The 26711-nt window shown below is 39.2% G+C and overlaps 1 protein-coding gene across 5 annotated transcripts in view; it reads right to left on the bottom strand.

Annotated features, from left to right (window-relative positions):
- Positions 1–26711, bottom strand: part of sbf2 (SET binding factor 2) — a 259041-nt gene that overhangs the window by 97063 nt on the left and 135267 nt on the right. For all 5 annotated transcript variants that reach the window (XM_062028691.1, XM_062028699.1, XM_062028716.1 and 2 more), the window contains 11 exons: positions 26213–26323; positions 24922–25027; positions 14800–14932; positions 13858–13966; positions 13528–13641; positions 13025–13102; positions 1962–2075; positions 1175–1303; positions 996–1094; positions 452–656; positions 237–346 (listed from right to left, as the gene is read on the bottom strand). In XM_062028691.1, the coding sequence (XP_061884675.1) occupies positions 237–346; positions 452–656; positions 996–1094; positions 1175–1303; positions 1962–2075; positions 13025–13102; positions 13528–13641; positions 13858–13966; positions 14800–14932; positions 24922–25027; positions 26213–26323 (1308 nt within the window). The remainder of the gene's footprint in view (positions 1–236; positions 347–451; positions 657–995; positions 1095–1174; positions 1304–1961; positions 2076–13024; positions 13103–13527; positions 13642–13857; positions 13967–14799; positions 14933–24921; positions 25028–26212; positions 26324–26711) is intronic.

Raw genomic sequence — 26711 nt, 5'->3', positions numbered from 1 at the left:
ACTAATCATTAAGATTATCGATGACTAGTTGACAATTAAAATAGTCGTTAGGTGCAACACTACTGGCAACACACAACTAATTTACCTTAGAGTGAAATAACCTGCTGTTCAGGGTAGGTGAAGTAGGTAATTAGGCAACAAATAACATACAAATTTTCATCTAAGAGATGTTAGAGTGAGAAATACAGTTTCTAGCTATTTACAGTAAATGATGTACACATGGCACTGGACATCACCTTTTCTGTCTCCAGGGTCTTGTTTTCAAAGATGAAGGAAATGCAGTTTTTGACGACCTCAAGCCTGCGAGCGCTGTTAAACACAGAGCCAGTCTTTCCCATAATGGACACTGAAAAACAGACATGATTAGGTGAGTGACACTTTCAAACACACTTGGAAAAACAGAATTTTGAGGCTATGTTTTGATATCATGAATGTCAGAAGATGGCCATACCGACAGGGGGACCTGCAGGTACAACACATTTCTTCTCAGTTCTTGTGGATGGATGGATGTTGATGTGTTTAGCCACACCTTCCTGCAGCATCTTCTCCACTTTGTCATCATATAATACAGGGAAGGGGACCTGGTGCACGCGCAAGTGTGATCCCTCCGATGGTCTAGGCACTTTCTGAAATGCCATGTGGGGGTTCGGGTTCTCCTACAAAACACACACAAAGACTATGTATTAGGATGGACGAATAATCTGCCTTTCTTCTAACAAGACAAGCGTATCAAAAGTCAGATATTTATTTCCTTTTAAAAGTGCTTGATCGTGCAACATTTCACTCAGTCCGTTTGAATCTTGATAAGAGTGATAAACAAAAACATTCATTTCAGGTACATTTGGAAAATTTGGAACTCTCTTTGTTAATAACAATGATTATGAATTATTTTACAGTTGTCCCAAGCACTGTACTTACAGAATTGCAGGATAAGTAAATACAAATATTGGTTAGCAGGTAAAACAGTTCATCATATTAACTCAAGTATGCCTTACATTTCTGTGTAGCTGTTCTGAGAGTTCCCTTATTCGCTTCTGCAGCTTTGCAGGGTTGAGCTGTTCTTCTCGAAACTGCTCAATGTCTAAGGCCACCAGCTTCAAAAAGAGAGAAAAAACAGGATGATAAATATTCATTGGTAGTTGTTGATAGTTGACTGGTTTTCATGCCGTCGTACCTCATCAAAGAGATCGCAAGCTCTGTAAGGCGGACCACGCTCTGAGACAAAGCCAGCAAAAGCCATCCCATCCAAGACCTTGGTGAGGAAATCATTCTCAATGAGGCCTCGCTGGCCTACAAAGGCTGTCTGGATAATGTCAGAATTAGAAGAGTTACAATGATGCACATACGAACAATGTTAAACTGCTCACATTGATATACTGTAAAATTGTGTGCAAATATTATTTGATTATATTTCAAGACAGCGCTGCAGTTATTAAGTTAAGTATACCATTTTTCATAACATAATTAATTCTTCCTGAAAATACATTCAATTGAGGCATCATTATTCTGTGGGTTTACTCAGGCCTTCCCCACTTTGCAATTCCAGCCAAATAAACTGAGCATGTTTATAATACAATCCATGTGGGGTACTTTGAGGATGATGTTCTCGGGGGTTACCATGGACACATCTACAGAATGAACAAAATAAATTCCTATCAAAAATATTTAAGATGTAATACATCTCATATGGCACATTTTGTCCAAGTTTAGAGGCCCGTCCGTCTTGGAGACTTGCAAAAAAATAACAATGGAACGGTCAAATCTGAGGGACACGCTAACACACTCTCAAAGGTTTATCTGTTTACATGTAATTCCATCTCACGTCTTGTCTCAACATTCCAGGAAGATTACAGGACCAGCGTTCTTTCCGAGAAGCATTTGCTTACAAAAAAAGTTTAATCAAGTGGTCGCCAACTATGTTTTAGAAAACTTAAATCCATAATTTAGACTTGTTATCTTACCTTGTGAAAGTGTATAACAGGTTCGGAATGGATGCGAATGAGCTGCAGGCATGACCTGTAGCCCTGGAACAGTTGTGCAAACAGCCTGAGCAAGACAGCCCTCACTTCCTTGTCCTGACACACACACATACACACACGCAAGCACACATCATTAAAAAGCTATTCCGTAACAGCAGGTGATAACTTAATTAATCATCTGGGTGGTCTTAAGGTAAATAATACATGATATATTCAATTGATGTTGAATTGCTTATTCAATCCTTTTCAGGATAAAAGGCAAATTCTTTGAAGTAGGGATGTAACAATATGAACATTTATATCATGGTATTGTGACCAAAATGATCATTGTTATTATTAATATTATATCATTGTATTGTTGAATGTGCTCAATACGTACTACACTCATTATATTTAAACCTTTAACTCTAAAAGCTTTTTAAGTTAAAAAAAAAAAAAAAGTATACAGTGCATCCGGAAAGTATTCACAGCGCTTCACGTTTTCCACAGTTTGTTATGTTACAGCCTTATTCCAAAATGGAATAAATTCCACACATGTACATACTGTAAGTATTCACAGCCTTTGCTCAATACTTTGTTGATGCACCACTGGCAGAAATTACAGCCTTTTTTAATACGATGCAACAAGAGAACATTCCAGAAGGACAACCATCTCTGCAGAAATCCACCAATCAGGCATGTATGGTATAGAGCAGTGGTCCCCAACCACCGGTCCGTGGATCGATTGGTACCGGGCCGCACAAGAATTAAAAAATAAATAAAATAAAACTATATATAAAAAAAAAACAACATTTTAATTAAATCAACATAAAAAACACAAGATACACTTACAATTAGTGCACCAACACAAAAAACCTCCCTCCCCCATTTATACTCATTCACACTCATTCGCACAAAAGGGTTGTTACTTTCTGTTATTAATATTTCTGGTTCCTACATTATAAATCAATATAGATCAATACAGTCTGCAGGGATACAGTCCGTAAGCACACATGATTGTATTTTTTTTATAACAAAACAAAAACAAAAAAAACAAAATAAACCCCCCCGGTTTGTGGGACACATTTTCAAGCGTTGACCGGTCCGCAGTCACAAAAAGGTTGGGGACCACTGGTATAGAGGCCAGACGGAAGCCATTTCTTAGTAAAAAGTTTGCCAAAATACACCTAAAAAACTTTCAGACCATGAGAAAGAAAATTCTCTTGTCTGATGAGCCACAGATTGAACTCCTTGGCGTGAATGCCAGGGATCATGTTTGGAGGAAACCAGGCACCGTTCATCACCAGGCCAATACCATCCCTCATTGAAGCATGGTGGTGGCAGAATCATGCTGTGGGGATGTTTTTCAGTGACAGGAACTGGGAGACTAGTCAAGACAGAGGGAAAGATGAATGTGGCAATTTACAGAGACGTCCTGGATGAAAACCAACACTTCCAATCCACCCTAATGAAGCTGGAGAGGTGTGCTAAGAGAAATGGGCGAAACTGTCCAAAGATAGGTGTGTCAAGCTTGCGGCATCGTATTCAAAAAGACTTGGGGCTGTAATTGGTGCCAAAGGTGCATCAACAAAGTATTGAGTAAATACTGTGAATAATAGTGTGTACATGTGAAATTAAATTTTTTGTACTTTTTTTTTTTTTTATTTGTAAAAAAAACTTAAACCTTTTCACATTGTCATTATGATTTATTCCGTTTTGGAAAAAAGCTGTGACATAACAAAATGTGGGAAAAGTGAAGCATTGTGATTACTTTCCAGATGCACGGTAAACAGACAATATATTTTCCTCGGAAGAAAAACAAAATACTGTCCTGTATTGTCCTAAAGCTGTTGTATGTTACGGTTCAGTAGATGCTTAGAGGGTGATCACGTTTGACCATTGTGACACGCCCTCAAAACCTTTAGGATATGAACATGCACAAAGAAAAAGAATGCTAAGACGCAACGGATGAAGTGATTTTATGGTTTCGTTCACCTGTTCAAACTGTACAGTGACCATTGCATCCATTTTTAATACCTTCATAGCGAATAAATCTCCTTTTGGTGAGCACAAGTTGCAGTAATGCACACGTGTATGGATGCAAAAATTGAAAGCCTATTAAAGCAAACATTTCAATCCGTCCGCGCAGAAGTGTTATACAAAGTTTTACAGTGCTTTTTATCCCCTGTGCTGTCCAGTGGCGGCTCCTGGTCTTTTAAGTAAGGGATGATCATTTCCAGCTACTCTCTGAACACGAGTACAATTTCCAAGAACAGATAAAAGATATAACGATGCTAGATTTTACAAAGAAAACATTACTTCCAGGATGGAAATTTTCTCCTAATCAACTCAGTTCATCCAATCATCATGCGCAAGCTCAGCGTCCAGGAAAGCCGAGACTAAGCTCACTTTCGGAATCATAATCAGCTTTATTGGCCCAGTATGTTTAACACACAAAGAAATGTAATATGGTAGACTGTGCTGTCTTTGTTCAATATAATAAAAAAGAAGGCAGCAAGGCCAGAGATAAGAACAGACCCAACAAATCAACGTAGAGTGCCAACATCAAAAACACAAAGGAGGAAACACAGGAGCATGAAGCTCGTGCCCTAGGCACGGGCCAATATTTCATAAGTCGATTAACCGAATTATGAATGAAAATTAAGTCAGTAAGTTTTCCAGCGTCGATAATCGCCATGTTCATAAATGTTTACAGGCTTCAAGAGCATTTACGCTTTTCTACGGTTTCAGCAGCTGCACGCGTTTGTGAAATGAAAAGAAGGGGGTGAATCCTCTTGTCCTTCATTAAGTGTCTTTGACTCGTGTCCGCTGGCCTGCCAGCATCACAAAGTGCAACAAATTAGCCCGTGACAAACACATATGGTAGCAAACAGACAAAATGATCACAAAACCAAATTCCACCGCACCAGTGTGGGAATATTTCAGTTTAAACCTTTGGAACAAGATGAGCCTATCAACAATGAGGAGAACGTTTGCGGAATGTGCTGGAATATGACAAACCTGCACACCGACTTGAAACACAACCACCCTTTTAGGGCTGGACAATTATGGCAAAAATAATTTTCACGATTATTTTATTTGATAGTGTAGTCACGATTAATTACACGCTTATTTTTTCATTTGAAAACATGAGTGTTTATTGTACCTTTAAAACTAAGCTTTAAATATAGTTAAAAATCAGTATTAAATAAACCACAAGTAAAATAATAACAATAGCAAAGCCAATACATCTAAATAACAATAGAAATATAAAAAAACAAAAATCAGTTTTTCCTGTTTTGTTATCAATTAATTTACCTTTTAAAAGAAAATATAAAATGTAATAAAAGGATTGTTAATTAAATGAAAACATTTATTGGTGCAATACACCTTTGGAGAATTTTGACCTGAATTTTAGGTCAAAGCATAATTCTTTTGTAAATGTATTAATAAGTGTACATTATTACTTTGCGTGTCCCATTAATCATTTTATTTTGTTTAAACTTGATCAATTGTCCAGCCCTACACCCTACAGTCCTTACTCAGAGGCGTTTGGTGGACACGTTCAGTGCAAACAAGACAGCACAAAATGGTGTGCGCTCACAGAAAGTGTGGTTTAAATCACTGTATTGCTAAACACATGCTGCCATTTATTACTGTTGAAAAGCTAGCTTTTCCAAACATACTGCAAACGTTTGACAGACATTTGTCATGTCATGGTGGTATTCCTTGCGCCGAATCTGCCAGAGTTAAGTTTTTTAGCATATGACCTGTTAATACATATGTTTATACTGTAATGTTTATACTGTTACTCTGCGCTTTTGTTTAAAAAGGTCTTAAATAGATTGTCAGTTAAGTATTGTACAACTGTACCTCTGCCTACATGTTCAATATTGAAGTGCAACTTTGTTTGTCAATAATTTATTTAGCCATTTAATTTATTATTTTGGTTGTAGACATTGGAGGGCCCCCTACATCCTTCTTAGCAGAACCTATTTTATTGCTTTTGGCTGTGATATTCAAGTGTAAAATTTTGCTAATTTTGCCAACAAGGTATATTTTACTTTTATTATTTGTTTGTTTTAACTGACTCGTAGAGAAGAACTCTTCCCGTGTGAGCTATTTGACCTGAATATGTGAGCAGCCTTTTTTAAGTGAATCTCTTGTATATTACCCCCACAGTTTTTTTACAACTTTAAGTCTCTTTAAATACACAATAACGTTGATTCAACACACTGACATTGTAATAAACTTTTGAAGACTCAGTTTTAGAGTGTTTCTTGCTGCACGTCCGGTTTATGTGACGTCACAGCCCCTTTACAGTTATCACCATAAGCCAGGGCATTCAACTAAATTGCTCTATGGGCCACATTTCCGGTAATTTAAGGGTGCCGGACTTGTCCCTTCACTATTTTTTTTTTTCTACATTCCTGAAAACCAACCTCCTCTGCAGATGACATACGATTTTTGTTTATTTTTTTAGGCATTACTAATTTGGGAAAAAAATATTTACAATAATAGCACTCAGCTGTTTTTAAGGGCCAACTGCCAAAAAGCTTGTCAAAGATCCTTTATAGGAAAGTGCGCTAGTATATTTAGAAATCTGCTGCCAAGAGGTTTGTCTCTTGCAAGCTTTTTGTACTGAACTCACAGGCCGGCCTGGGACACTTCCGGTTTCCGATTTCCTGTTTGCCGTGAGTGACTGCTTGCTGTTGCGAAAAAAGCTAAGTATTATTTTTCTATCTGTGTGCTTCTATTTGTTTTACAGCAAGCAGTTGCTCTTCGCGCACCGTTCTCATGGATACGTTGGCCCTACTAGAGGACCGTGTCCGCCAACTAGAGCAGAGTAATTTCGTAACTTTAGACGTTGCGGACACATCAAGCGTTAACTGTAGCGAACTGACTATCCCAGCTTGTAGCAGCCCTAAGCGGCCTACAAGCAACGGTGAACCGGTTGAGACGCATAATAGATTTAGCCCTTTAGCTAGTCCTACACCCCAATCTACCGGACACCACACCTTAGTCATAGGGGACTCCATCACCCGAAACATACAGCTTTGCAAACCAGCCATAATTAAGTGTACCCCCGGGGCCAGAGCGAGCACCTGACATTGAAGCTAATATTAGTGAGCTAACTCGGTGATGGTGCCATTTCCAAATTATGTGGGCTCTATCGATAACCTCACTAACAACTTTAGCGATGTCCTGCGCGACACCATTGATAGTATAGCACCGCTAAAGCTGAAAAAGGCCCCTAAAAAGCCCTGGTTTACAGAAGAAACTAGAGCTCTTAAACTATCATGTAGACAGCTGGAACGCAAATGGCGTGCGACTAAACTTGAGATTTTCCATCAAGCATGGAGTAATAGTTTAATAACTTATAAACGCATGCTTACCTTAGCTAAAGCTAATTACTACTCCAATCTCATTCGCCTCAATAAAAACAATCCTAAATATTTGTTCAGTACAGTAGCATTGTTAACCCAACAAGGGACTCCTCCCAGTAGCTCCACCCACTCGGCAGATGACTTTATCAATTTCTTTAATAATAAAATGTAACTCATTAGAAAGGAGATTAAAGACAACGCGTCCCAGCTACAACTAGGGATGATACTCGAAACTGGTTTTCCCGGTTGTTCGATAAGAAAAGAACCGAGTCCACAGACTCGAATCCCTTTTTGAGAACCGGTACCCGTTATAGAGACCACTATAGTAAAGAAAAAGAGTTCTTTATTCGAATCCCTGGAATCCCGTCCCGACCAGAAATGCTTCGTGTGACATCACAAGAAATGACGTACGTAGCTCAGTCATTAGGCGCAGATAGCGAAAGCAGGAAAACAATGGACCGGAAAAAGCGTTCCAAGGTGTAATAAAGTTCAAAACAAAAGGTATAATCCAATGAATAACTTTACTGAGAGATTTGAGCAGGGTACAAACACATGACGAACACTTTTACCACCAACCGGAAACATAGCAACCAGGCTAGCAACGCACCTCCTTTACGGCAGCTGTCGCAACGTTCTTAAAGCAACCGCAGCACATACATACATACATCTCCCTTTTTTAACTTTTCTTTTTTTTCCCTTGTAAACAAAACAAAATCACACTGTATATGTGTTGTCTGTCTAATTATAAATAAGGCAGACGAGGCGTGTTGGCTGAGTTCTTGACGTTTACTTTCACAGCGTGCTCATAACCTCATTCTTAGCTGCCGGTGGGCAACATGCAACAACACTTTTCGGGGCTATTGCGCATGCTCGTCACTCCCGTTGCATGCTGGGTTGTGTAGTTGTTATTTTCCCTAGCTCATAACATCACATCTTTCCCCCTATAAAGAAATATTTTAACTCAATAAAGTGTATTTCTTTTTTTAGCTTTAACTTTTCATTTTTTAGCATTGTAACCACATTTGCAAACAACTTTTCTCTTCATAGAATTTTCTTTCAATAAAGAAATAAAGTGCAAAAATGTCAAAGCATCATAACAAACAGTTATGTCAAATAGCAGCAGAAGTGCACTTTTTGGAGAGCTGTATTATTTTCAGTTTTGTGCGCAAGGGACTGATTTTATTTAACACTATATTATTATTTATGCACCTATAGTGATCACAGAGACAGGTTGTTTTTGTGTTACTGTATATATTTGTTTTTCTGAAAAATCCCACTTAATATACTTTGGGTAACAACAGTCAATATTTATTTATTTTATTTTATTTTTTTAGGGGGGTAACAGTCAATATTTATTTATTTATTATATGTTATTTTTTTCTTATATAATAAAAGTGAGCTTTTGTTAAACCAAATATTGTGTGTTTTTTTCCATATACAACAACCTATCTGGACTCGATAAGAGAATCGATAAGGAATCGGTTCGATAAGAGGATTCGATAATAGGCTCGAACTCGATAATTTGTTATCAAACATCATCCCTAGCTACAACTGGGTTCCATTAACACAGATACGAATGTACAGTATATACAACGGATATTGCCCTCCAAAATAGTCTTTCTCTTTTTGATGAAATGACATTAGAGGAACTCCTGCGGCGTGCAAATGGGACAAAACAAACAAACATGTTTACTTGACCCAATTCCTGGGAAACCTATCACGGAGCTGTTTGTAATATTAAGACCATCAGTTCTAAATATGATATTTCTTGGTTTAACTCCTATCTTACTGACAGGATGCTGTGCGTTTCCCATAACAATGTGAGCTCGGAGTATGTTGAGGTAACGTGCGGTGTTTCACAGGGTTTGGTTCTTGGCCCTGCACTCTTCAGCATCTACATGCTGCCGCTAGGTGACATCATACGCAAATACGGTGTTAGCTTTCATGTTATGCTGATGACACTCAACTCTACATATCCCTAAAACTGACCAACATGCCAGATTGTAATCACCTGGAGGCGTGTCTGAATGAAATTAAACAATGGATGTCCGCTAACTTTTTGCAACTCAACGCAAAGAAAACGGAAATGCTGATTATTGGTCCTGCTAGACACCGACACCTATTTAATAATACCACCTTAACATTTGACAACCAAACAATTACACAAAGCGACTCTGTAAAGAATCTGGATATTATCTTCGACCCAACTCTCTTGTTTGAGTCACACATTAAGAGTGTTACTAAAACAGCCTTCCTTCATCTCCGTAATATCGCTAAAATTTGTTCCATTTTGTCCACCACCGACGCTGAGATCATTATTCATGCGTTCGCTACGTCTCGTCTCGATTACTGTAACGTATTATTTACGGGCCTCCCTATTTCCAGCATTAAAAGATTACAGTTGGTAGAAAATGCGGCTGCTAGACTTTTGACAAGAACAAGAAAGTTTGATCATTAGGCCAATACTGGCTCACCTGCACTGGCTTCCTATGCACTTAAGATGCGACATTAAGGTTTTACTACTTACATATAAAATACTAAACAGTCTAGCTCCATTATCAGGTGACCACAGATGTAGCGCTAGCTGTTCAAAGTCGGGACCCGGGGTGGACCACTCCTCTGTGCATCAGTTGGGGACGTCTCTGCGCTGCTGACTTGTCTCCATTCAAGATGATCCTGTTCTGGCCCCACTATGGACTGGACTCTCACTATATTAACTAGATCCACTCGACATCCATTGCACCGGTCACCCGGGGGTGGAGGGTTCCCACATCTGCGGTCCCTTCCAAGGTTTCTCTTGCCCCGATGTGGGATTTGAGCCGAGGATGTCGTTGTGGCTTGTGCAGCCCTTTGAGACACTTTTGATTAAGGGCTATATAAATAAACTTTGATTGATTGATTGCTGACATTCCAGGGCCACCAGTTAAATAGCGCTGGCATAGGCTATCACACTATGCTAAAAGAGCGCAGCTTATAAGTTCAATGTTCAGAAATGAATAGCTTAGTTGCTAGTCGGTCTCCCTGGGGTCTGATGTTTGTAATGGGGAATAACATTAAAGGGGAACTAAACCTTTTTTATTTTTTTCATTTTGTCGGACATTCACAATCCTTATCTGAGACAAGAACCCATTTTTCTTCTTTATACTCATTCTAACTCGTGAATAAACACTAACAAAAGTTAGCTAAAATGGATGTAAAGGGATTTTCTCAATTCCGCTAATAAAGTGCTCTCAAAAACATACAAAAACGTTTTATATGCATGCTGTAAGTATGCATGTAATTCAGTAACAGGCACATTAATAATAACAGCATCTAATATTTATGTATTTTGGTCATTTGAGGCATACAGTGGCGCATTGACAAAAGTTAACACATCACAAAGTTCGGTATTTTCTACAACTACCACTAATCACTGCACACGACTACTTTGAGACAAAGGATGATGCAGAACCATATATTTTTTAACCTGAATATAAGGAGGCTGAGCTACCAGTTTTAAAAGCTGAGTGATAAGCATATCCTGCAAGTAGCATTGCAGCCGAAAGCTAAACAAGAAATACAAAGTACGTAAATAATAAAACAATCAATCACTGTACAATATCTGCTCTCAGTGGGATGCCGACTGATGGGATTTTAATATCTTCCCGTTTAAATGAAGAATAATCATAATCGTCACGCAAGTAAAAAAAAAAAAAAATGGCCGCAAAAGAGCGCTGATTCATAATATATCATTAACTTTTACCAACACAGAAGCGATGCAGCTACTTACCGGCTCAGTATGTCAACAGCTACATAAGCTAATTAGCTCACTGTGATCACGGTGCCACTAAAAGTAGTTCCCCAGCGTTAGCGCTTGGGCTGCTTGATTAATCAACATCGAATTAACATTGAGATTTAAAATAGTGAGATAACGTAACTGCAAGAGGCTGAGTGACAGACATGTTTGCCTATCAGAATTGTTGAGCCTCGTGTTTGTGAGTCTATCGCCTAAAACAGGGGAAAAGATGTTTCACTTTGTGCATATCTTTTCAGTCATCTACAATCTTTGTCTCGGTGGGCGGAGAGCAGGGCGCTAGCTTTGCACACACAGGAAGAACAGACAGAGAGCCTTGCGACTCGCCAGTGAAAAGTTCCGCAAAGTAAGAAAAATAAGGAGGAAACAAATATGATTACAAAGAAAAATATCCCGTTGTGGTAATATTTCAGCTTCAAATCGAATGGGAAATAGGAGCCCATCAGCGCAGACAAACAAGCGGGAATGCCGTGATCATGTGAGGGCACCTAGTTTCTCTAACTGGGAAAAAATGCACTTTAAGTTGTTGTTGCTATTGATATTCATTTAAGTTACATTTTTGCTTTCATACATGAAAGTCCATTTTTTTTTCGTTTATTTATTCAGGTCAATGTGAATGATAGGCCAAATTCCCCCAAAAAGTGCAGTTTGTGTATTCATGTTAGTATTTAAGATAGCTAGCTTGTTTCTCAATAAAATGAGCAGTATCACCAGTCTGTGAGTTTATCAAAGTGTGATTATGAATCAAGATTTTACCAGTGGTGTGCCGTCAGGGCCAGCAAGGCCTTCTCTGCTGGCATAACATAACCAGAAATCATAATCATAATTAAAGATAAAAGTATTTTTTTTATTTACTTTCCCTAAATATATAAAAGTATTCATATTCTCTTCATGTCATATTATGCTCCTTCCAGTGCTGTTGTTTTATAGTTTATAGAGTTTTTATCCAATCAGAATTCAGCTAGCTTATGTTGCCATGCTCTACCAAATCTGCCACAGGCCTTCAGATTCAGCAATGTGGGCGTCCGTACGCTGTAAACGAACGGGGACATACAGTGATAGAGAGTTGCAATAGCCAATTAGATCACGCGTTGTTGTCAGTAAGGCCTACTAGATGGCCTAAGGCAGATATATATAGTGATGTTATGAGCCAGGTAACATAATAACTCCATTACCCAGCATGCCACAGTAGTAAAGAGCATGCGCAGTAGCCCCGTTTAGGTTGTTTGATGTAGACATGCCGGCCGGGATGTTTTGGATGAGCACTTGTGGAGTAAACTTTAAGAACTCAGCCAACACGCCTCGTCTGCATCTTTTATGATTAGACAAGACAACACATATATTTGCAAGGCCATTTTCAAGAAGGATATTTAAAGAGAAACTACATCTTATGAGACCATCTCGGCCAACTCCGGAAGCTAGCTCAGCTGTCGATGAAATGTGAGTTCAGATATTTTATTTCTTTATTGTTTTACAATTTTAATTTTGACAGTACCACATAAGATACGTTTTAATTGCTGATGCGGGTTTATTGATTTTTAAATGCGCCAGAAAATAACCCATTTTGTACAATGCACAGTTGTGCGTAAATGTGTTTTTGTATAGTATTTCTCCAGCAATGGTCATGTGGTGACATCAATGATGATATTTTAAGAGGTAATCATTGAACTCGGACATCACTGAAGGCCTAGGTGGGAAACGCACGGCCCTCCACTGGATTTTACGATAATTTGAAACCGTAATACTAACCAAAGGTTGTTTTACCGCTATTTATCATTAATACTGGTAATCGTTACATCCCTAGTTGAAACCAATAATGTCCTCCTTATGGTAGATAAGGATGTAAAGCTATGGGTAAAGTGTACGTATAAGCGATGCTGACTTACCAACAACTTGAGGTTGGAGGGTGCAGTGCGAGGCGGTGGGAAGGCACTGTCGGCAATCTCCAAATCAGGATGCAAAACCTAGAATGAGTTTATTCTTTCGTGGTCAGGAAGCACAGACTCTTGTGTTAAAAAAATAGAAAAATAACCTAATAAAACTGAGCATTCTGTGCAGATGATGACATTGTCCGAACAATCTAATAGAGGAAGTGTATTTGAGTTAATAATTGAATTTAAATTCAAAGCTTCAGTAATAGTTTACTAAGGGCGTGTGTTTACTTGTACTACAGCCAGTGGCAGACATTTAACAACATTCTGAGTAGAGGAATGAAGGACAATTTAGACCGTTATGAGAAAAAAACTAAGTGAAAGTAAAGACTCATGGTCAAATTTATGTTTGACTTTACAAAACGACTTGAGTTATATATTTTGTTGTAGTCTGAATGTTATGGTTATGGATTAAAAACAAATGCATGAAGGTAGTCAACAAGCATGTGCTTACTTACCAGTGACAGGGCGTCCTGTGTTTGGCTTAGCAGAGGTTCAGGGAGTAGAGACAAGTGAATGCACTCTGGGATTTTTATTGTTCCTCCATCCAGGTCCGCAATGATGACATCCAACTGGTGACACATGAAACGCTAACATGTCAGGTGGTTTTATTACAGCCAGGAGGGATGACTGCAGGGATAAACACGAATTTCTGACGAGGCTTTCAAGTAAGCAGCCAAATCAACCATAAAAATGCCCATTACATTATGTGTGGACCAACCAAATTATCGTATATCATCGTCTTTTAAAAATAATTTACAGGTTGGGAAATTCAAATATGTACCCACCAGATCCTGGATTTCACTTTGAAACATGGAGTGCACTCCGATGATAAAAGGGGTGGGGGAGCTCAGCACCTCCAGCAAGCGTGAAGGCAGGATCGGGATGTAGGGATAGCTAAAAAAAATTGTTTTAAATTATACATGTAATACATCCAGCTGGACCAAGAATGCAGATAAAACAAAACTGGATGACTGAGAAAAATTTGTTTATTTTTAAAACTACTTTACAAGAAGTCAAAATGAGTACACTCATTCTATGATAAGAAACTACATAAAGCACACGGTGTCCAAATAGTTTGTAATAACTTATTTACAGTTACTGCTGGATCATCATCAATTACTGGGAACTGACGAGCACCATTGTGTAAACTTTCATATCAACAAACATTTTGCTAATAACCAGGTGTTATGTTGCATGGGTTTGCAACACAGGTGTTTTTCCCCATTTATTGCTTCAGGTTGGCGAAAAGTCACTTTCTTAGTCATTACATTTTCCACGGGTGAGAAAATAAAACATTTTACTGTATATTTCTAGTGAGTAATGAAATCATCCTTCAAAAAATTTGTAAATCAGCATTACCCATTAATAAAATAATATGAGCAAACAGGCATATAATTCAATCAGCTAATCACTGTGCACTACTTTAATGTATGCAATTCAACAAACAACAAAACATGTCATTTGAATATTACACCAGATCACAAAAAGTAGGCATTTCCTGCTTTAAAAAGTAAAGACAACACTTAATGGATCACATTTAAGCCGTTTCCATTTGTGTTATACTACAGACAATAAGAGGTAGATCAGGACCTAGCAAACTACATCTAATTCCCGTAGTACTGTAGATCTGTCCGAAAAAGAAATATATTGCTATTGAACAATGAAATGGTAAAAACATGTACAATATATTTTCCATTAGGTAGTGCTGATTGTGAAACAACACTCACCTGTATTTGAGAGGAAACATGAGGGCCTCCAAGGCGCGACTCGCTTCCCCTAGCCGCTGGTAACTGGTGGAATGGAACAAAACCTTGTGCTCCGTCAGAACCGCACAAAACAAGCTTAGAACATTTTGAATACCTGGAACAAGGAAACCAATAAAAGAAAACAAAGTGTAATTATTGAGGTATTTGTTGAAAGGGATGTTGAAGTTAACAGCCACATTGTTCCAAATTAGTCATCTAACTAAGTTACAGTACATGGCTATTTGTAAACAGCTTCAGACTAATTACATTAAGACTGAAATGTGCAAAATGTTGTCGTTATGATGATGAAGATATGCTGCAAAATCGTTGAGACTATAATGGAGTGTGTCGCTGATGGACAACGTTGAATGGAACATATGTACTCTGTTATGTTATTTTTTAGGACAGTGGGTCAGACCGTTGAAAAATACTGCATGATTCACTGTACTAAGGGTTTGCTAACTAAGGTGAGCTGTGTCAATTCTAGAATTGAGCAGTAAACACAGAACTCAGATGTCTAAATCACAGTTCTACTGTATAGTGGTACTGTTTTAAGATACAAGCTGACTTTTGGCTTTGTGCTTGAAGATGCTAGCATAAATTTGAGTTACAATCATCCCTGTTTCTAGTGGGTGTATTAGTAGTCAGAATTATTCTTGTGAGGTCCGCCATCTGGTCTTCCTCACTAGCAAAAGCTTATAGCTAGAGGTCAATACATGTTTATTTTGCAATAGAGAAAGTGAGTGTGAAGGACATGTGCTAAGAAGAAAAAGTGGATGATAGTAATTGAATTAAAGATGTAATAAATATCATGACCGACCGACCAAGTGGCCAAATTGTTGAGGCAGTTCCAGCGTAGCAATGCTAGTCGGCAGACTCGGCACAATACTGAGGCAGCTTTTCTGCCAGCAAGGATGTTTAATGATCTAAACGGCAGACATTTAATCATGAAAATATGGAAAAGCTGCTGATAGTGTGCCCGACAAAGACACAGCTCAAAAGGAGATACTGCAGAAGTCGGCTCTCCCAAGTAGGGCACTTCACATGCAAGCTCACCGCACCATGACAGAGCAGTTGGGGCAGTTAAAGGTCCAACGATTTTCACACACACACTGGGTGTGGTGAAATGTGTCCTCTGCATTTGACCCATCCCCATGTTCACCCCCTGGGAGCAGTGAGGAGCAGTGAGCAGCAGCGGGCGCCGCGCTCGGGAATCATTTGGTGATTTAACCCCCAATTCCAACTCTTGATACTGAGTGCCAAGCAGGGAGGCAATGGGTCCCATTTTTTGCAGTCTTTGGTGTGACTCGGCCAGGGTTTAAACTCACAACTTCCCAGTCTCAGGGCGGACACTCTAACCACAAGGCCACTGAGCTGGTCCTAATATAATGGCCTTGACAGCAAGAAATGCATGCTAAGGAATGAAAGTCAAGTGTGGGTATGTGCAAGTTTGTCTGTGTGTGTGTGTGTGTGTGTGTGTTTAAGGTGAACTGCCGCTGTAGCTTGAGAGGCCAATATCCTATGATCAACGTGAAACCTACATCACCGCAGACCGCGGTCTCTCTCCAAGGTAGCGGTAAATGTTTTCCACTATTACATTACCTCACAAAACTACTGTACTATAACTTCCGGTCTATATGCTGCTAATTTTTTCCCCACACTTTGAACTCTGCGCTTTACACAATGCTGTGCCTAATTTATGGACTTTTTCAGTGTGACGGAGCGTGTTTGTCTGACATTGTAAAGCTGCAGCGCGCGCACTTACACACACACACACACACACACAACTTTCATTCCCTGCACGCCTTCCTTGCTGTCAAGTACATTATATTAGGAACACCATTTTTCACAAGACCACCTTTTCCCCCTCTGTTAAACACAAGTTAAATGTCCCCACATTTTCCTTGTCGTATGTTTTCTACCCACTAGCCAAACCACGGCATCACTTCTGGGTTTGTTAAATGAGATTTTTTTTGTAGATCCATTTTTTCACAAGCTTCACATGCCGCTAATAAATTAAGCCTCATGACATTAGACAAGTTTAGGGGACGTCCGGCCGGTAGGAGGCCACAGGGAAGACCCAGGACACGTTGGGCCTGGGAACGCCTCGGGATCCCCCGGGAGGAGCTGGACGAAGTGGCTGGGGAGAGGGAAGTCTGGGCTTCCCTGCTTAGGCTGCTGCCCCCACGACCCGACCTCGGATAAGCGGAAGAAGATGGATGGATGGATGGACATTAGACAAAGAAATGGCAAAACGGGTCAGGGTGAAACAATGACATTGTTTACATTAAATCAAACGCGCTCTCACAATCATTCAGTCAGCTATTTGGCGCGTTGTGGACTTAATCTCATCAAGGATGAAGATAAGACGAAAGATCACCGAACCATTGAAAAACAAAAAACACGCTGCACGTAACGGAAATCTACCACCACTAACGGGCCTGCTGCTTGCTGAAGAAGACGGCATTGCAGGAGCACGAAGACTAGGCTACTGTATGTGTTACAGCCACTGACTTTTGTTACATTTGTGAATGAACACAAGCGCATGTGTAAACATTTCATGTTTCAATGCGGTTAACATTAACGCATGTAAACATTAACTAAGGTAATTTAAAAAAAACAAACACTCATACGTTATACAGTAAATACAATTTTAAACACAGTAAAGTACCATTTCATGACAACCAGGAAGGATTCTAAGGTTCCATATCCTGCTATTGTTTCCTATCAAGCAGCTGACAGATCGATTCATCACACACTGGGATGACAAGAGAGAGGAAGACGACCAGACATATTTGCACCACTGGGTGCTTGGAGTATGAATGTTTGGCTCTCTGAGTGCAGCTCTACACTGATAAAACAGGAAACTAAAAAATATATTAATGTTGAAGATGACCAAAACGATATGTCACTGAGTAGACTGGTCTAATAAAACTACTACAAATCACAAAATGATATGTTGCAAAGATTTCCCAACACAGCGACTAGTCTCCAGCTTAATGTAATGGCCAGCTGTCTACTCATCTTATGAAAACAGCGACATATTTCCGAGCTTTAAATAAAGAGACATCAGCAGCACCCGATAACAGCAGACAAAGGCAACAAACAAACAAACAGCAGCACTCTTCATGGCTGGTTTTATCTCACTCCCGGGGGGTGAACTTCCTGTGTAGTGTGACATGTTTAACACACATTCCTATCCAATGACTCCTGTGACCTGTGCACGCAAAAAGATGTACCGACTGTCTGTTCTGTGTGTGTTTTCCTCTGACCTTATATGGTCAGAAGGACCGCCAAATAAGTGGAAATGTCATTTTTGCTCTCCTTGCCGATCAGATGACAATAAATGACTGACAGCATCAGTCAGGAAGAGTTTGAGAAATGATTAACATTCATGCAGTCTTGCTATGAGGATGAAGAATAAAAAATAAATATTGTATGTGAGCAGCCCATTAAAGAGGGATTAGGCACCGCAGCCAGTTATTGACAGTTATTTTAGAGACAGCTATTAACAGTTACTTTAACAACAGACGGACTTACAAGACAGACCAGAAAGACATTGTTTCTAATACTGTACTATATACAGTTGCTCACATTAAATAACTATAATTTTTAAATTATATTTACAAGGTTCCCTCGCTACTTCACGACAGTCTCTGTGCATCGCAGATTTTTGCAGCATTGTAGTTACCTGTGAAATTTACGTGAAATACTAAATTGCCCACAATTTTAGCGATATGTTTTTATTTTTCTCTCATGGTGCCCCTACACTGACCACAAGGAAGTGGAGCTGTTCTGAATGTTGGCTATCCAGCGACTGGTTGGCACATGAGTTTTGTTTGTACTGATGGGGAGTCCAAAGTAATCACAAGATGACAAAATTACATGTTAGAGAGCCGCAAAGAAAACACAATCACAAGCAAAAATAAATGTACTGGATTTTGCCTGTATTATTCTGACTTTGAATACTTTTTTCTTCATTATTAAGAGTTAAATGAAAATAATAGACCAGATAGTTTTGTCTCTGTCCGAAGTCTGCCCTACTAAATCCTTCGGTTTGGATTGTTTAAGCAATCAGATTTTGGCTTTTTATCAATAGCCATTGATGGTTTCATGGCAAATCAAAGCAATTCATCAATGATAATTGCCTCTTGCCCAAAAAAACAACTCAAATAAAGTAAAACTGCAGTAATGCAGTGTGTACTATGGATTAATGGCAAATGTGCACCATGCTGAAGTGCGGATGAGTAAAGCAAGTAAATAAATAGGGACCATGGGAGGGAAGGGTGATCGCACAGAAGCACACAGCACTGTGAGCAAACGCGAAGCCTTAATTCTGACTTCAGACGACCTGAAGCAAATCAATCTTTATCAAAACAACACAAAATAGTTTTGTTTTTTACATTTAGGAGCATTAAATATGCATCTTTCCAACACATGGATTTTCTAAAGCTTCCTTGAGGACAAACAACATTTTGCCACCGAATAAAAACAGACGCGCAAAGACTGAAGGGCTGTAGTTGGGTCAAGATGTTTGGTGTAGACAGATTGTTACAAACTTATGACTTCCACATGACCTTCCTAAGTGGAAGTACCCTGTATGTAAGTAACCCCCCATGTGCACTCAAGAAACAAAATCAACTCTCCTTTCAAGCACATTCTTTTTCCTAAATGACGCTAGACCCGCGCCAATTTTCCATTGCAAATCAGATTTCATAAATAATTTGACCTCAAGATCAGATGTAAGTCTGCTTGGTTCAAAAATGATGTCAAATTCAGATTTAATTATGAACTCTGCATAATTGTAATTTGTAGTGACAGATAAACATTCTCGACACAGATGAATGGTTGCAAGTATGAGTCACGGTGAAGCGGACACATAATGTACTGGCCGCACAAATGGCTTAAAGGCCTACTGAAACCCACTACTACCGACCACGCAGTCTGATAGTTTATATATCAATGATGAAATCTTAACATTATAACACATGCCAATACGGCCGGGTTAACTTATAAAGTGACATTTTAAATTTGCCGCTAAACTTCCGGTTCGAAACGCCTCTGAGGATGACGTATGCGTGTGACGTAGCCCGGCGAACACGGGTATGCCTTCCACATTGAAGCCGATACGAAAAAGCTCTGTTTTCATTTCATAATTCCACAGTATTCTGGACATCTGTGTTCGTGAATCTGTTTCAATCATGTTCATTGCATTATGGAGAAGGAAGCCAAGCAAGCAAAGAAGAAAGTTGTCGGTGCGAAATGGACGTATTTTTCGAACGTAGTCAGCCACAACAGTACACAGCCGGCGCTTCTTTGTTTACATTCCCGAAAGATGCAGTCAAGATGGAAGAACTCGGATAACAGAGACTCTAACCAGGAGGACTTTTGATTTGGATACACAGACGCCTGTAGAGAACTGGGACAACACAGACTCTTACCAGGATTACTTTGATTTGGATGACAAAGACGCAGACGTGCTACTGTGAGTATGCAGCTTTGGCTTTTTTTTGCGTATGTACGTAACTTTTTTAAAATATATAAGCTTTATGAACCTTGGGTTAGGTGAACGGTCTTTTGGGCTGAGTGATTGTGTGTGTTGATCATGTGTTTGAATTGTATTGGCGTGTTCTATGGAGCTAGGAGCTAGCAGAGGAGCTAGGAGCTAGCATAACACGTACCGTACCGTACGTGCGCGTCACGTACGTAACTTTTTAAAAATATATAAGCTTTATGAACCTTGGGTTAGGTGAACGGTCTTTTGGGCTGAGTGATTGTGTGTGTTGATCAGGTGTTTGAATTGTATTGGCGTGTTCTATGGAGCTAGGAGCTAGCAGAGGAGCTAGGAGCTAGCATAACAAACACGCAGGTGTTATTATGCAGGATTAATTTGTGGCATATTAAATATAAGCCTGGTTGTGTTGTGGCTAATAGAGTATATATATGTCTTGTGTTTATTTACTGTTGTAGTCATTCCCAGCTGAATATCAGGTACTGTGAGTATGCAGCCTTGGCTGCTAAACATTCGATAACTTGACCGTATGTGCGCGTCACGTACGTAACTTTTTAAAAATATATAAGCTTTATGAACCTTGGGTTAGGTAAACGGTCTTTTGGGCTGAGTGATTGTGTGTGTTGATCAGGTGTTTGAATTGTATTGGCGTGTTCTATGGAGCTAGGAGCTAGCAGAGGAGCTAGGAGCTAGCATAACAAACACGCAGGTGTTTTTATGCAGGATTAATTTGTGGCATATTAAATATAAGCCTGGTTGTGTTGTGGCTAATAGAGTATATATATGTCTTGTGTTTATTTACTGTTGTAGTCATTCCCAGCTGAATATCAGGTCACCCCCGGCTCTCACAGCATCTTCCCTATCTGAATAGCTTCAACTCCCCACTAGTCCTTCACTTGCACTTTACTCATCCACAAATCTTTCATCCTCGCTCAAATTAATGGGGAAATTGTCGCTTTCTCGGTCCGAATCTCTCTCACTTCATGCGGCCATCATTGTAAACAATAGGGAACTTTGCGTATATGTTCAACTGACTACGTCACGCTACTTCCGGTAGGTGCAAGCCTTTTTTTTATCAGATACCAAAAGTTGCAATCTTTATCGTCGTTGTTCTATACTAAATCCTTTCAGCAAAAATATGGCAATATCGCGAAATGATCAAGTATGACACATAGAATAGATCTGCTATCCCCGTTTAAATAAAAAAAATTCATTTCAGTAGGCCTTTAAGGTACAAAAGATTAACATGTTGTGCAAACTGAGCACCGTGAGCTCAACAAACTTTATCAAATCTTAATCATGTGCTTGTTGCAGCTTAGACCAAATTATAGAATCAATGAGGGAGAACAAAAACATATAATCTTGCCTCAAACACGTCTACAATAGAATTAATCCAAAAGTCATCTGACTATAAGATCTGCAATTGCAATTGAGCCAGAAGAATTGGGGCTCAAAAAGCCGATAAGACAGAATTCCTTTACACCACATTATGTCAAAACAACAATGCAAAATTAAATAAACCCAAATGGGGATTTTAGGAATATGATTTAAATATAATATTTCAAGATACTATTTGATATTACTTTAGGAGAAGAGCTATACAGTTCAAACTATTAGCACAAGTTAAATAAAGAACAGTTTTAGTATATGCAGTCAGTATGTGTCTAGGCACTAAATTTTTCCGATTTCTCCAATAGTTTTAAATAAGCAGCCTCCAACTCATGGCATCTGATCTTTCAGTTTTCGAAAAGTCGGACTAACACACCAAGATTAAACGGTTTCAAACCAGATCTCTCGAGTGGGTGTGTGCCGCTACAGAGGACCCTTCGTATCACGCGGAATATAACCCAGTAGCAGATTCCATTTAATAAAAACAAAGGCAGCAATTGGAATAACGAGGAGACTGTTTATTTGCTAACATTTTGAAGTGCATTGATGGGAGAAAAAAATAAACCCATTTATTTGAAAAAGTAGCGAAGGCAATGTACGACACTGCGGCTTCATTAGGACTACTGACAAGTGAGACGTAAGACATACTTGCCAACCTTGAGACCTCCGATACCGGGAGGTGGGGGGAGGGGGCGTGGTCGGGGGTGTGGTTAAGGGTGTGGTTAATAGGGGAGTATATTTACAGCTAGAATTCACCAACTCAAGTATTTCATACACACATATATATATATATATATATATATATATATATATATATATATATATATATATATATATATATATATATACATATATACATATATATATATACATATACATATATATATATATATATATATATATATATATATATATATATATATATATATATACATATATATATATATATATATATGTATGAAATACTTGACTTTCAGTGAATTCTAGCTGTATATATATATATTTATTTTATTATACATATAAATAAATACTTGAATTTCAGTGGTCCGGAGGCTATCCAGTAGATGGCAGTATTGTCCTGTTTAACTTCTCCGTTCATGACTGAGTATATCATTTCGGCCACCGTGTTCAATGGAGAAGTCTGTTCTACAAAATGTAGAGGCAACATACCCCTTCCCCTTCGAACTGTCCTGGATGAACTGAAATTCTTGTTTCCATTCGTTTTGGAACTTGCAAGCGTATTTTTCCATCTTGCTCGTCGACGGTGTCGCCATGTCTGTAACCTCGTTCTTCTGCTTCGTCTCCTTGTTGTGTGCGCAGTTGTGCACTCTACTCTCTAAAAGACGTAGATGTTATGACGTCATTGGGCAGGCAAGCTGTTTATATTGTGGGAAAGCGGACGTGAGAACAAGCTGTCCCCACTCAGGTCCGCATTGAGCTGGAGGGGGCGTGGCCTCCAGCTCCGGCTGAAGACCGGGAGTTTGTAGGGAGAAAATTTCTGCCGGGAGGTTATCGGAAGAGGCGCTGAATACCGGGAGTCTCCCGGTAAAACCGGGAGGGTTGGCAAGTATGACGTAAGATAATGAAGCAGGAATATTACGAGGCAAGGTAGAAGGCACACACAAATATTTTCATGCTGCATTTGCCAGGTTGACTTGTAAAGTGCCGCAGATGCCTAGTGTGACATCATAGGTCAACCCCAAAAGCAATACATCAATCCGCTCTAAAAGGAAATAAGTGCCCCCAGTGTACGGGAGGCACACGGCGTATGACCAATAGTCACATTATAGCGTGTGCATGGACTTGGGGACTTCACATGTAGGTGTGAAAATACAAAAACAAATAACTTTTTGAGAAATCATACTAATTTGGTGCATGGAAACATAGTGACTGGGACTTCACATGGAATGTTGGAAAATACAGAAAACCAAACTATTTGAGAAATCAGACTAATTTAGTGCATGGAAACATAGTGAGTGATTGCTGCAGCATCCTGAGCTTGGTATTGGCAAGCAATCACACAATGCAAAAAGCAAACCAGAGCCGAACCTGTTTCATAGTATTCCTGTCAAATAATTGGATAATAAGAGGGCTACTGGGTGTGAAGTTGGAGACGATGCAGGTGGAGGCCCCCTTGGTGTCCTGGGTTGTTGATTACCTGACTGACAGACCACAGTACGTGCGACTGCAGGACTGTGTGTCTGACAGGCTGGTCAGCAACACCGGGACCCCACAGGGCACAGTCCTCTCCCCCTTCCTCTTCACCATCTACACCACCGATTTCCACTATCACTCAGAGTCCTGCCACCTTCAGAAGTTTTCTGATGACTCTGCGATAGTGGGGTGTATTGAGGATGGTGATGATGAGGAATACATAGCACTGGTGGAGGACTTTGTCACATGGTGTGGAAAGAACCACCTACAGCTCAATGTGACGAAGACCAAGGAGCTGGTTGTGGACCTGGGAAGGAGGTGATCCATCAGGGGGATCATTGTGGACATGGTTGAGGATTATAAATACCTCGGAGTACACATCGACAACAAGCTGAATGGGTCAAAACACGCTGAGGCACTCTACAAGAAGTGACAGAGATCCTAGCCTTTCTCAGGAGGCTAGGATCCTTCAACGTCTGTACAAAGATGATGAAGATGTTCTACGAGTCGATGGTGGCGGGCGCCTTCTTGTACGCCGTGGCCTGCTGGGGCAGCGGGCTGAGAGCGAGGGATGCAAACAGACTGGACAAGTTGGTAGAGAAGGCCATTAGCGTGGTGGGAGTGGAGCTAGACTCTCTGGCGGTGGTGTCAGAGAGGAGAAGTCTAGCAAAGCTCCAAGCCATTATGGACAACACCTCCCACCCACTACACTCGGACCTTGCGGAGAGAATGAGCACGTCCAGTGGAAGGCTCAGACTCCCAAAATGCAACACGGAACGACACAGGAGGTCCTTCATACCGACAGCCATCAGACTGTATAATGCATATGTTCCTTGACTGCACTTAAATGTAGAGTATATGTAAAATATATTTATATCATTTATATACTATACATTATATATACAATATATTTTATATATTATATTATTATTTATCATTATTATTGTCTATTGTGAGCGAACTGTGGTGCTGAATTTCCCCCAGGGATCAATAAAGTACTTTCTATTCTATTCTAATTACTTATTTGTCGCTGAAGTGTCAGGACGCACCTAGCTGCTGGAAGAGCAGAGCAACGCTCTTGCATGTGACAGGTAGTGTGTCATTCAGAGGTGTCTGGATGAGCTGCCGGTCGCCTGCTCCCAAGCTAAACAATTTCTGTACATAAAAACATACACAACAAAAGTCAGAAAACTGGGATAGAATAAATGCGGCCATTGTCTCTTCATTGACTTTATATCTGGAAAAAAGCATAATGAACTTAAGTCAGTGTTGCATCAACACACAGATACTGCACATGTTAAACACAACATGACATGCTGCATAAACAGCATAGTTCAATGATACACATGTTTTTGTTCTACAAAGTGTGCAACACTGATGCTTGATGGATCAAATTGCTGATGCAATAGTAATCACAGGTTGCATAACAATGGTGGGTAGTGCCTTCAAAGATGCACTGACAAAGTTAAGTTTACAGGCTAAGAGAAAACTGCATTCTTCATTCATCCAAGTCTTTACATACCTGTAAGTTTTACTATGTGCTAGTTTGACTAATGTTTCTTCCCCTACCTAAAGGCTCACAGGAGTGCCGAATTGAAGTGGCGTCATGCTGGGGACATTCCAAATTCTTTCCTCTTACAGCATATAAAACAACAGTTTGAACAGGAGCTGAACACAAAACTTGGGAGGAGAATTTGTATGTTTCCAATAGATGGAAGCACAATGTACAAGTTAATGTCATAATTCTAAATGTTACTTTAACATAATGATGACATGTCAAAGTCAAGTATCTTGTGGCGGTAAACATTCTACACTTTTCTGCTATGGGTTCTTCTAAAAACACCATAATTGACAGCTTAAAGTAAGCAAGTAGTATATTCAATCAATCAATCAATCAATGTTTATTTATATAGCCCTAATATTGTATCCTTTATCCTATTATTTGAATCAAAGACTTGTACAACCTTACTTTTTTCTGGGTAAAAAAAATACTCGTTATTATCATAATCACGCATGCAAAAATAGGCGAGCATTCAACTTGTTACACAATTAAATAGTTAATATTGACAAATGAAATATTGTTCACGAGTTACACATCTTGATTCCAAATAAATTATTACGCTAATGTTCAAAATAAATGCAATTGTAAGACAAATAAAAAGGAACACTTACACATTTATTTGTATATCTAATATGTTTGATGAACCTACAATAATATTGTTAGAATGATATAGTTAGTCATAGTATCCCTTAGCTTTCCCCCTGTAGGATACAATAATTCCTGAGAGTCACCACAAATAAACCATAAAAAACATGTTCAGTTTTTTAAGCAAGACATACCTGGGATCCGCCAGCCATTGGAACATGGAATATAAAGAGATTGGCCACCAAACCCTCCAAAGGAAAACTCAAACTATCAATGTATACAGTGTAGATCAGTCCCAAACAACCCTGAAAGAACAACAGGAGACAGGGTGAATTCAACATATTGCTAAATGTTCTGGATTGCTAAATGTTCTGGAATTGTAATGAAATACAGTATTATCTTGCACAAGTGAATACACCCCTCATATTTCAGCAATCTTTAATGCCAGTACAGTAGATCTTCAGGGGACAACACTATAGAAAGTATGAAGTAGTGTTCAGTTTGTATTGCAGCATTGATGTACTAGCTACAGAAATTGACTCACCCCAAAGCCATTGTCTAAATAGATGGCTACAAAGGTTGGGAAAAATATTGATATGGCAATATATCACAATACTTAATTGAACAATGTTTAATGCTATGATATTGGTTAAAAAAAAAAAAAAATTAAAGGGGATCTATGATAATTTTACT

The sequence above is a fragment of the Entelurus aequoreus genome, linkage group LG02 (genome assembly GCF_033978785.1).
Source record: "Entelurus aequoreus isolate RoL-2023_Sb linkage group LG02, RoL_Eaeq_v1.1, whole genome shotgun sequence".
NCBI lineage: Eukaryota > Metazoa > Chordata > Actinopteri > Syngnathiformes > Syngnathidae > Entelurus > Entelurus aequoreus.
Note: the sequence above shows the minus strand (reverse complement) of the source record. Positions and strands in the feature narration are given on the sequence as shown.